General features: G+C 55.3%; 1 protein-coding gene across 4 annotated transcripts in view; it reads right to left on the bottom strand.

Annotated features, from left to right (window-relative positions):
* The window catches only part of DLG3 (discs large MAGUK scaffold protein 3), a gene marked incomplete at its 5' end in the record, with an annotated part of 77711 nt that extends 65796 nt beyond the window's left edge, over positions 1 to 11915 (bottom strand). For 2 of the 4 annotated variants that reach the window (XM_079764688.1, XM_079764689.1), the window contains one exon: positions 2445 to 2579. Coding sequence is in view for 2 of the 4 variants with exons in the window: in XM_079764690.1 (XP_079620816.1) it covers positions 3389 to 3491; positions 3899 to 4055; positions 5653 to 5812; positions 6394 to 6538; positions 6879 to 7015; positions 7286 to 7455; positions 7669 to 7793; positions 8214 to 8264; positions 11559 to 11915 (1405 nt within the window). Of the gene's footprint in view, positions 1 to 2444; positions 2580 to 3388; positions 3492 to 3898; positions 4056 to 4953; positions 5089 to 5652; positions 5813 to 6393; positions 6539 to 6878; positions 7016 to 7285; positions 7456 to 7668; positions 7794 to 8213; positions 8265 to 11558 lie in introns of those variants that run through there. The other 2 variants (XM_079764690.1, XM_079764691.1) reach the window with 2 other exon arrangements.
* Positions 11916 to 12615: the final 700 nt, after the last annotated feature.

The raw sequence follows: 12615 nt of genomic DNA, 5'->3' as shown, positions 1-12615 counted from the left end.
ACAACTGTTCTTATTCTGTTCTAATTAGTCAAAGCTATTTTTCAAAGCTCTCATACTAAAGAATATCTAGCTAAAGGCTGCACTGATTTGGCAATGCTGCTTCAGTAGCCACAATGGAGATTAATCTTCCCTTGCACATACATCTCTCTTTCCCCCATTCTCTTTCCCTAGTCTCTCTTTCCCTAGTTCCTTTCCAGGTGTTCCTGAGCTCTAGCTAGGTCTTATGTCTCTCAGGTATTCCCAAGCACAATTGGTCCCAACTGGTGGACCTCAGGATTAAACCAACTGCAGACCCTCAGCAACTTTCCTCTCAAGACCTTAGGCAAGTCAAATCCCTCTGCTCCTGTCGCTGTTTTGGTTTGCACAATGAGGGGTTGGACTATATAATCCTTTCCAGCTTCCATATTCCATGTAAAAAAATAAACACTTAATTGGCCAATAACATGTGGTCTCTGCCATTTTAGCCAACAGACATATGTTTGGATTATTCATTTTGTAAATGCCCATGTGATACAATCTTTTAACGAACAGTATCTATATATATAAAAGCCTAAGCAACTGTTTGTTCGACCGGTAGCTATGATGCGCACTGACCACTAGGGGGCAGATGCTCAATGCACAGGCATGAAAACATGGAACAGACTGATGAATCTCAGAGAGGGGAGGGCGGGAAGGGATTAACTAAAGATCTTATATGCAGACCAGAGACCCAATGCACGGATTCTTGCACCAGTGGGGTCCCTCAGCCTGGCCTGCGGGGATCAGGCCGAAACCGCAGTCTGACATCCCCTGAGGAGTCCCGGATTGCGAGAGTGTGCAGGCCAGGCCGAGGTGCCCCACCAGTGCACGAATCCGTGCACTGGGCCTCTAGTTTAATATATTTATAAAATTATCAACATGTAGTCCATATTTTTAAAAACTATCACTTTATCAAAGGAAATTCAGAGCCCAACACGGAATGCTTGATAGTCCCTATAGACCTATCTCCAAGGGTCCATTTTTGAATGAGAAAAAAAAAGAGCTTTTGCATGTTGGGATCCTGTTGGATTTACCAAACCAAAGAAAGAAGATTGGGGTGGCAGAGCTTTAACAGCAGTGGCCCAACTGAATCTTAAGAAAAGAAAGGCTTTGTGTAGCAAGTGGTAGAGAGACCTAACATAAGACAGCACCTCAACATACATTATACACTCTCAGAAATAGTCTGAGAGCAATGAACACTTCAGGAATCCTTTTACCCTGGACAACTTGCAGCTTTGTATGGAAACCAATTACATTCCCCCAACAAAACTCACAAAAATATGTAGTCACCAGTTTCCAACACCCTACCACCAGACAAATTCACAGTATTGTTTCCATGTGCCCCAACATCAGAGAGCAAAACCGAAAGAAACACATCAATGTCTCCTACCTACACACACACACACACACACACACACACACACACACACGACAGAAACCATTTTCTTTGCAGAACCTACATTATCAAGGTTGTGGGCATGAAATGGATACACACTGGCTGCTAATAAAAATCAGATGGTTAGCTCTACACTAAGAAGCCAACAGCAAATGCAGAAATCATAAAAACAATAACCCTAGGTGTGTTTCTTATCTTTAAGCTGAACACCAAACATGGAGAGAAATGACTCAGTGTCCATCTTCATCTCTCCCATTACCTCAGCCCAGTCAGCTCTCCTGTTAGTTACCTCCCTACACTAGTGCAGAAGGTGCAGGCCCTTCTCTTCTTTCCCTTCAGGCTCTTGCCTGGAGGTACTGAACCAGAGTGGGGGAGGGCGGAAAGGACAAAGGTAGGCGCTTTAGAGCCCTTAGGGCTTGAGGGTAGGGCTCCCAGCCTTTCTCTTTCTTTTCAAGGAACCAGCGCACCTGCCCGGGAGAGGTCCCTTCCTCCACCTTAGTAACTGGCCCATGGGGCCTAAATGTCCGAAGAGCCTGAGAGTTGCAGCCCTCAGAGACAAAAGCTGGGCTAACAAAGAGGAGGGGGAGGCAAAAGAAGTCGGTGCAAACAAAAGCGTGGGTTGGGGGCTCTGAAAAGGCCAAGTCTATCTCTGGTGTTCCCAGAGGTAGCCGGATTTGGTGGATTCAAAAGCGTGGGGGAGGAGCGCTTTAGAAAATTCCTCTGAGGTTAGAGATTAGGGAGCTGCTACGGGAGGGCCTAGGCCCTGGGGCACAAAGCGGGCAGAACTGGCTGGGAGAGGTGATGGCAAAGAGATGCCGCAGAAGGGGCCCGGGAACGGGAGAGGGTCGCTCCCTGGACCCGGGAGGGTCCCCCAAGAGGGGATCCAAGCTGTGCCCACAGGGGCTGGGGGAAGAGACAAAGGTGGGGGGGGGGCAGTGTTGGAAAAGAGAGTCTGAGAACAGAATCTTAGAGAGAGGCTCAGGCGGACAAGGAGGGGACCTGACCCCCGCCCTCGTCCGCCCCACCTCACCTGGCGCCGGTCCGAGTCCAGGTCTAGTGCTGAGAAAGCGCCAGCTCCAGCCGCCCCTACGTCCCGCGCGGGAGACCACGGACACAAAGCGGGGCGAGCTGGAGGAGGGGAGGAGGGGGAGAGGGACGGCAGGGAGGAGGAGGAGACGCCTGAGGCGCCCGAGGGGGTAGGAGGGGCGCCCGCCGCCTGGGTCAGGGGGAGGGGCGTGCGGCTGGAGGCCTCGCTTGGCCAGCCAATGGACACTCTGCCGGCCGGCAGGCGCGCCTGCCGGCCGGAGGCTCACCTCCGCACCTGGGCCTCCGTGGGTCCCAGCCAATCAAAGGCCTTAATTTGCATAACCGGCCCCTCCCCCTCGCCCCAGCCCACGGACGCTCTCGGAGAACACAAAGAAGGCCCCTCGTCTGGGTAGAGGTCCACTCCAGGTTCCCTACCCCGAGGGTTTGGCATCACCTTTTCGACTCGTTTATGGGTTTTTCATGATCACCCTGTTATGGGAAGGGAAATGGGCGGGGGGTGGGGGGGTCATAGAGCTTTGGCCCAAGTTGTCTTAAGAAGTCGGATCACTTCTCCCTGAGATACTTCTAACCAAGCTACCCTCCTCCTGTTCCTGGGCACACAGTTCTGCGTCTTAGTCTCTGAGCCCTCTGAGCCCCATTCCTTCCCCTCCCCTTTTTACAGCCTCCTTAATCTCTGTGCTTCCTCCCATAGGCTGCTGCCCACTACTGGCCTTCTGTTGTACTGCAGCCCTGATCAGCAGGTTCTGAGTATAGCCTTCATAGATGCTCCTTGACTTGCCCAAACCTACCCCTGTACAGAGAGCAAGAGGTTACTGCACTAAAATAGAAAGGACCTGGTCTAGTGGCTTTGATGCCTATGATGGCAAAAAGCCAACACTTAAAAGTGTAAACTCCTCAAATCATCTTGCCCCTCCTTCCTTCTCCTACCTTCCGGTCTGTACTGGGCCACAATGGTGACTGACTGGCCAGCCCGTTTCAGAGCAGCTGCAGCCTGCTCATGAGTTGCATTCCTCAGGTTGACGCCATTCACCTGTTGAAAGAGAGGAGCTATGAGACACCCCTAATGCAAGAAAGGGGGTCCTATGTCATAGCAGTTAGGAGAGGGAGATAGGTACCCATCCCTAAGCCTTTCTCAATATCCCACCCTTGCCCCTAAGAGGAGACATAAAGTATATGGCATCCCTAGTGTAGTAATTATCTTTATGAGGTCAAATGCCAACCAGGGTTAAGATAAAAGAAACATTCATTTCCTCCTCAAGGATAAGTCTCATCTCAGTCCATGTCCCTCACTAAAGACATCCAAAAGAAAATATGTTTTCTCCAGCTCTTAGCCCTTCATCCACCTCAAGAAGTATTCCTTAGAGAAAGCAAGGTCTCCTCTCCTCCCTTTTAGACTGGCATGCCTCCCATCCTCCCACCTCGCCTTTGTCTCCTCACCGATAAGATCCGGTCTCCCCTGCGCAGTTCCCCACTCAGGTCAGCTGGGCCTCCTGCCAGGATGAAGGAGACAAAAATGCCTTCTCCATCCTCTCCTCCCACGATGTTGAAGCCCAGGCCTGTGGAGCCCTTGTGCAGGATGATCTTGCGGGGCTCTCTGGTGGGAAAGCAGTGGAAGGGTCAGAACAAGGTAGATATGAACTGGCATCCCTATGAGGGCCTGTCTGAAACAAGAGTCCCTATCACTGCAGAAGGACTTGGGTCCCTGTATATGATACCCTGTTCCTCCCTTTCTCTCCTAGAAACGGCTTGGCTGCTATTTTCTGCCAGGTCCAAGTTTCAGTTCCTCTTCCCTCCCTTATTCCTGAGGGCTTAGAATCAGCTCTCCAGTGGACAGTCCCCTGCTCTCTCAGGTCAGCAAAGCCCTAGCCTGGACTCTAAACACCATAGTTCAGAGCCCATTCACTGGTCCTCTTCCTCCCCAGATTCTCCTATCCTACCAACTGGTGTGATGGTGCTGGGGCCACAGAAGGGGAGCCAGTTAGGAGCAGTGGAATCACTCTGGAGTTGATTACACTCTCCATCCATAAAATGTGCATACTTACTTTCCACATGCTCCTCTGCTATTTCAAAATTCCACCCCCGACTCTGACCCCTCCTACTTTCCCCAATAACAGATGTAGTCACCAATTACTCTGCGCCCTGGCTAGGTGATGTGAGAGATAGAGATAAAGAGTTCCCAGGTCCCCCAAGGGGGCACAGAAGCCTAACTGAAGCAAGGGAACAAATACATAGAAAACCTGGACTACAACTAACCATGTGTAAGAAATCCCTCAGTAAATGGTCACAGTGTCATCAGGTGAGGACAACAGCCACTCAGGTATATCCATTACGGGACTCCCAGCACATTTTCAGGCCCACCACATTCACTTTTAAGCATCTTTCATCAGAGGAGCCCCAAGTCCAAGATTCCTCCTTTCTTGCTCCAGGTCTAGGCCCTAGGCTTCCTCAGTGAGTCCCGGATATTCTTGCTCGAAGCCCTCCTCTCCTCCTACCTGGCATCCCCTCCAGGTCGTAGGGAGCGGAGCGGCCAAGCCCACCTCTGCGAAGCCCTCCTCCAGGCCGAGGCTGAGGCCGAGCCCAAGCCCTGGGCCAAGCCCGAGCCCGAGAACTTGAGCGCCCTCTCCATGGCTCCTGCGGTTCTCCCCCGTCCGCCTATCCTTCCGGGCCCCACTGCAGCCAGCCTAGCAGCCTAGCAGGCCCCACCCTAGGGCAAACCTGTCCCCCGGAACCCCGGCCGGCTTGACCAGTTCCACGGAGGCGACGCCAGAGTGGGGCGGGGCGGGTCCCTATGAAACCACCCGGCCCGCCAGCCTCCTGCTTCCCACCCAACCCCACTGGCTGCACGGCTTTCTTCTGTAATTCGGAATGATTGCAGCAGAGGGGGCGGCAACTGTCTCGGGGCAGGAACCCCTGCAGCCTACACCTCCTCAGTCCCCAAAACACTCCACCCCACCCTTTCTCTGCACTTTGGATCTGGGCCACACACTTGGCACTCCCCCTGATGGTAGAACGTGTCCCTGCAGTCTATTCTGTCCCTTAGGACCCCAAGGGTTGCAAGAGGGCCTCAGACCCCAAAGATGGGAGCAATGAGGGCCTTGTCCTCTTCTTTGCCACACTACACTAGGCCTGTGGCCAGCCAGAAGCGGATTCCTCTCCTCCCCACCCCTATATAGGGGGTGGGATAGTCTCACCTGGTGAAGTCCTCCTCAGCCAGCATGTGCCTCGGAATAGGAGAGTAGCGGGCGGGGGGAACCTGAGGAGGAGCTGGGTAGCTGACCTTGCTCTCCACAGCCCCCAGATAACCCAGGCTGGAATTATGGCTTATGTGGTTGTCAGCCAAGGCAGTAAAAGCTGGAATCAAGAAAGGGCGAGAACATTTCAGAGACCATTCCACGTAGGTACCTTCCTCCCCTCCCCAAGGACTGTCCCTCACACCCCACCTCAGATGCACCTCAGCACCAAGGGCTGCTGATTTCTCAGGCCTCTCTGCCCCACTCCACCCCAAGGGTTCCTCTTCCACAGTCCCTTTCTGAATCCTGGGCTCAATCCTGTGAGTCTTAGAAAGAGCTGAAGTCAAGGCAGTCTACAAAGAAAGGCATGACTGGAGGTGTAACTAATAATAATCACTCACATCTTTATAGTCTAATACAGTTTTCCAAGGGCTTTCTCATTCATGATCTCATTTGAACCTTGCAGCAGGCCTATGAAGAAGGCAGCACATATATCACTAGCTTAGCTCCTTTTTGCCAAAGAGGAAACTAAAGACAGGTGAAAGGGACTTGTCCAAGGGACCAGCTATAAGGTGTGGACTCAGTTCTCCTGAACACTAGTCCTCCGCTCTCTCTCCGCCTTAACAAGGGGTATGCACTTCTTCCCCTTCAGAAACCAGGGGCAGGAGCTTCAGCCCAGGGACAGGGCAGATGGGTACGTACTGCTGGCGTAGTCAGGGGGTGCGTACATGTCGTTGAGGTGAAGGCTGCCTGGCTTGGCCACCTTCAGATAGACCATATCAGAGGTGTTCTTCAGCGAGGCCACAGCTTCCTCATGCCTCACATCCTGCAGATTGGTGTTGTTCACCTAGAAGAGGAAAGGCCTTCAGGCTGGCACTTGAGAGAAGGAAGGGCCTCTCAGGGACCCCTGAGAGGGGCCCTTTCAGTGAAGTTCAACAGTGCTCTCACAGAGGCCCAAGGACAGTGCTGTGAAGAGCAGAGAAGCCTGAGATAGGGGTAGGGTAGCTAAGGGACTCCCAGCCATGAAAAGAAGTAGGGCCTTGGTATCTGATACACCCAACTCCAATGATGCTCTTGAAATTCCCCACAATGCCTAATACCTGAATGAGGTTCAGGTGGAGTGAGAGGCTGCTAGAGCTCCACCTTCCCACCCTACCATTTGGGCATTTCCGTGAAGACTGTCTCACCGCCAGCAGCCGGTCCCCGATCTGTAGGCGGCCATCCTTCTGAGCAGCACCCCCCTCAATGATCTTGGTGATGTAGATGCTGTTGTCTCCTGGGATGTGCTGGTTTCCAATGCCCCCAGCAATGCTGAAACCCAGGCCTGCAGCAGGGAGTGGGAGAGGGCCACAGAAATTCGAGTGCTCAGCCAATTCAATGCAAAACCCAACACCCGCCCCCAGCCAACACACTTCCCTAGGGATCCCAAACACTAGGCTGCCATCCCGAGGTCAGTAGGGTGAAACAGGAGGTCAAGAAAGAAAGCTGTGAGCTGCTATGGGGAGTCAGGCAAGGAGTAAGGCTATTTCCTTCCATTTCCTACATAGCCAACCAGGGACCTCTGGCCAGAGCAAAGGAACCCAGAGGGCCGCACCTTTGGGCCCTTTGAGCAGGTTGACCTCCATGATGGTCTCAGGTGGGGGTTGTCGCCTCCGCACCACCAACCGCACCACAGGGCCTGCCTCCTTCAGCGCCTCCACAGCTCGGCTGTGCACCACCTCTGACACGTCCACCTCATTCACCCGCAGCACACAGTCATTCACCCTGTGGGGGAAGTCCAAAAGGCGTGACACTGTGACACAGCCCCTCCATCCCCTCTCTCGCCTCCTACTGCTCCCCTCCCCCACCCTCCTCTTCCTCCTTCCTTTCCCCCTCCTCCTCTCAGATTGAACCGAAGGGTCATCCTGCCAGGCAGTCCTCCTCCCCTCATCTCCATCCTCCCCTGCCTCCCCCAGCCCTGCTTCCAGGCCACCTCACCCCAGCCTCCCGTCCATGGCAGCTGCTCCACCAGGAATGATCTTGGTAATAAAGATGCCAGGGTCATCAGGGACATGGGGGTTGTCAATGCCACCTGCGATGCTGAAGCCCAGGCCAGAATTGCCCTGCAGAAAGGAGTGGAGGGGCACAGTCTGCTCACTCAGAGGGCATGAGGAGGGGTTCCTGGTCCCCCGACCTCCCCTAATCCCCAGGCCAGGTGCTCCAGGCCTCAGAAGGGGCCAGGGCAGACCAGGTCACATTCGTCAGAAACCTGGTGGCTTCCCAGCCTGTGCTGATCATTTTAGCATAAAGGCCTCAGTAAAGCCACCCCCTCCCCAATTCCCCAGGCTTCAGCAAGCAAGGTCAATTAATATTTGTTAGTCGGTTGACTGATTGATGCAGTGATGCGGCCTCTGAGGGCCACTGTTTCCCCATCCTTTCAATGCAGGCCCCCCTCTGAGTCTTAAGACTCAGGTTCAAGGCCCTCCCCTCTCTTGGCTCAATCCCTCCCCTCCATTTTCATCCCGCCCCACTGGCAAACTCACCCGCTCGAGCACTATCTCCTCATACTTGAACATGCCATCGCTGCCATTTACCTAGGGGAAGACACAGGCAGTTCCCTAAATGCCTCCTGTACACCCCCAGCCAGATGCCCCCTGGTCAACCTGCTCCTCCACACTCCCCACAGAGTGGAAGAGCCCAAATAGATCCTAGACACCTATTGGCCACAGATGGGGACAGGCTGACCCTGAGGAGTCCACGCCCCTCCCCTTGCTTCTAGCCATATCATGCCAAACCCAGCTGTTTATTTAGCTCAGATCAATGGTCTGGGACTGAGCCAGCCAGTGGTGCACTCAAGGAGAGACTGGGCTCCAGGGCCTTGTGGTTCACTAGGAGGGATGTGGAGCTGGCCTGAGGCGGGTGGCAAAAATGGAACATGGCAGAAAAACCAAGCCACGCCCAGCATCCATGGGGGTACCCAGGACCTGCTTGCCTTCCTAACCACAGCTCTCCATGGTGGAGATCATAGACTCCCACTGTGTCAGAGGTAGAAAGACAGCAGATACCATCTTGTCCAATCTCCCTCATGTGATAAATGGTGACACCGAGGCCCAGAGAGGACACAGGTGGTGCTAAGGGCACACTGGGAGTTAGTGGCAGAGCAGAGACTGGAATCTGTATTAAAGCAAGCTGCCAAGGCCACTGATGTGTTGGCCACTCATCCCCTCCCCCAGCAGAGCTCATGGAAAAAAGGGAAGTTGCCTCCTTCAGAGTACCTTATAAACCCTCATTCTACATCTCCTAATGTGTCCCCAGGAACCCAAGTCTACATGGGTAGAAGGAGTGAAAGTCCTAATCCATTTTCTACCAAGAGGTGTTTAGTACAGAACCCTTTGTGTTTCCCAGCAGAAAGGGCCAGGGTAGGATCTGGCCGGGAGTCAGAGGCAAAGCCAGGGACACTACAGGAGCAGAATGGACAAGATTCCCCAGGAGGGAGAAGCTGATGACCACGGGCCGAATGGCAGCAGAGTCCATGGCCTTCAACATGCAATAGCCATGGGAGGAGACACAAGGGAAGGGGAGAGAAACTTAGGGTTAGTCTGACCAGCCCAGATAGGTGGCCTCCCAGACAGCACATACTAGTAACCATTGTCAAGTGAAAATCTGATTCTGGACAGACAAGTAGCATCTGCTTTCTGGCTCCCACTCTCATCATTCCCCCAAATGGAGAAACCCTCTTGCCTCTCTCTCCAGGTAACCTGACACTCCTTCCCCATCTTTCTCTGGCTGTGTTACCTCTTGCCTTACCCCTAGTCTCCTCCTCTGAAAAGGGGACCTGGGAACCCAGGGTGGCGGCTCCTCCACATGCCCTGTTCTGCTTCTCTCTCCCACCTTCATCCCACACACCTTTGGCTTTCAGAAGTAGAGAGGAGGAGATGAGGAGAGGGCTGGCTAGTCATGCCTCTACCTTTTCTGGGCCTGACCCCAAGATTTTATGCCCTGCAGCTTTAGGAGTTGGTGGGAGGACTCCAGCTGCAGCCCCACTCTGGTCCCTGATCCCAGGAGGAACTGATGGTTCTTCAGAGGCCCCAAACCAACAGAGCTGCCTGAAGTACCATGTGACAGAAACGCAGGGAAAAGAACACCCATGCAGCTCTTGCATGCATCTGGGGTACATGTGTGCCCACATATGATAAGCCATGCTTCAAGCCCAGCTCCAGTGAGATTCAGAGGCTCCTGCTCCCAACTGGCCCACCCTCCCACTGCCCCCCTCAGGGACCCTGCTCCCAGGGCCAAAAGGCATCCAGGGATCAGCCCCAGCAAAGAAACATTGCCAACTGTCACCCATCTCCTAGTTGAGCAGGACAAGCATAAGAGTGTTTGCAAGTATAGGGCCCCTGGATAGAGAGGAAAAGGAGAGAGGTGGACTCACTGGAGAAGGCAAGGGGCCAAGGAAAGAGACACAAGAAATAGTAAGTGTAGACAGACAGAAGGCCAGAACCAAGGAAGGACTCCTCTCCCCAGGAAGTCCCCATCATTGCTTCTGAGTGAGAGCACATCCTATCCCCAGAGAAGGACAGAAGTGGCCAGAATGGTCACTACCTGCTCTCGACAGCAAAACCTCCTCCTCTCTCCCTACCCTGGGGACTGCAGAGCCAAATAACCAGGCAGGCCCTCCGCCATGTGTGCCAGGGACCTGGCTCTGCCGGTCCAGCCTCCATTTTGCTGCTTCTCCCACAGATGCTCCTTCCATTTTCTAAGCTGGCAGTTTAGGCTGAGTGGAAACCAGAGTTGTGCCTTGCACCCAGGGGTTCCCAAGCTGTAAGTCAGACCTGGGGGGCCAAGTTCTCCCATGTCTGGGGGTATCCAATGAGGCATGCCCCACTGGGGCCAGTTCTTACACCAGAGCAGATGCCCTGTGCCCGGCTCCAGGCATCATGCCTGTTCTGGAGCGAGGAAGCTTGCTTCAGTCCCCCCCTCCAGCATACACACACACTTCAGAGCTGCTTGGACAAAAGAGTCTGTCCTTCTCGCCATCCTCTCAGCCTTGCTTGGGACATGTCTCTCTCTCCGCACCCCCTCCCCTCCCTTGCCTGTCAAGCACCTCTTCAAAGGGACACCACACACACACACACACGCACATGTGTGCACATACTTGCAGCCATATGCTCACACACATATACATGTAGCCACACATGGGGAAACACAGCCGTCCCTGAAGCCTCATATACAGAACCACCTCCGCGGTCAGACATTCTCATACGTCCATGTGCACATTCACACACAAAGGGACTGGGACGGAGAGGGACTCATGGCATCGAGGGATGAAGCTCAGCGAGCTGGGCACATGGGCTTTACATAGATTCACAGGAGCTTCATTGCCTTTCTTCACAAACCTCAACACACACACACACACACACACACACACACACACACACACACACATCACACACACACATCACACATGTCCCCCCTACGCAGAGCACCATGCCCCCTCCTCCCCTCCCGCGGAGACACACACCACACACAGCCCCCGCAGAACCTCCCGCCCCTGCCAGACACAGAGACACTGCTGAGCCCCCGCACTGAGTCAAACCCAATTCCCCACACAGGAAAATGTGCTCCTCCGCCATACCTTCACCCCCTGACACACACAGCTCCTCACAACCCCCCTCCAAACGGAGGCCCCCAAACAGACACACTGTGAAGCACACATTTCCTATCGCCTCTCCTGGCCAAGCTGCAATGCTAGGGCTTAGGGTCCACTGGCTTGGAGCCCCACGAACCCGTGCTGCACCCCAGGCCTCTAGGCCCTCACTCCCCAGCCGCCCCCCCCCCCCCAGTTGCCCCACCGCCGTCTCCCCCTCCCACCCGCCACTGGTTCATACCTGCTCATACCAGTCCCGGTTGGTACAGGTGCACTCAGGCCACCAACTGGGGCCGCTGCCGTTGAGTTTGGGAGTGCTCTTGCCTGGGACTGGCTTAGGGGTTACTGGCCCCACATCCCGGCCGGTGGGGATGAGCTTGGCCTTGGTGCGTGGGGTGGGGGTGGCCCCCGCCTGCGAAGGCAGGGTCTGCGAGCTGTAGCCCCCATATGCCGTACTGGCTCCATTTCCCCCACCTGGCCCGTAAGGGTCTGGCACCTGCCAGTCCCCATAGCCCGGAGGCTCGAGGCGCCGCAGGGCGGCCAGGCGGGTCACCTCGTAGCACTCGGGGCACTTACAGCAGTGCTGGTGCTTGTGCATGGCACTGCCCCCCGCGGCCCGGACCCCCCAGCCAACGCCGGTTTCCACGCTGCCGCCGCCGCCGCCGCCGCCGCCGCCACTGCCGCCACCGCCGCCGCCGCCGCCACCGCCGCCGCCGCCAGGTTCCCGGGCACACTCACACGGCTCAGACCAGGAAGGGGGGGGCACCCGTGGGGGCGCCCGGGCGGAGCGGGGCCTGGGGCCGGGCGGGCGTCCCGGGGCCTCTGCCCCCACGCTGCCCCGCACCCACGGCTCCCCCTCCAGCACTGGTGGCTCCGTGTCGCCCGTAGTGGCTCCTGGGCCTAGGCCCAGCGGCAAAGAAGAAGCGGGAGCCCGGGCAGAGGTTGGGTGCTGCGAGGACCGCTCCTGCACTGGTCCCCAGGATGGATCTGAGTGGAGTCAAGAGCATCTCTCCCTGGCTCCCTTCTCAGTTGATTCCAGCCAATCAGCGTGCAGAGTCAGGCAGCGGCAGCGGCAGGAATGCTAAACAGCGGCTCCTTAAAGGAACAGAAGCAGTGTCACCCCCAGGTTCAGCACCAGCTCCCCAGATATCTGGGGTACTGCCAACCGTAGGGCCGAGGCGGAGGACTTGGGCCATAGGTGAGTTCAGCCCCCAATCTCGTGCCCCCATGTTCCCAGTTTCAGCCCATTCTTCGCCCAGTCCACCCCACCCCACTTCCAAGAGGGAGTTGCAGAAAGA

Source organism: Cnephaeus nilssonii, assembly GCF_951640355.1.
Source record: "Cnephaeus nilssonii genome assembly, chromosome: X".
NCBI classification, from domain to species: Eukaryota; Metazoa; Chordata; class Mammalia; order Chiroptera; family Vespertilionidae; genus Cnephaeus; species Cnephaeus nilssonii.
The sequence above is the reverse complement of the archived record's forward strand: the minus strand, read 5'-3'. Positions and strand labels throughout refer to the sequence as shown.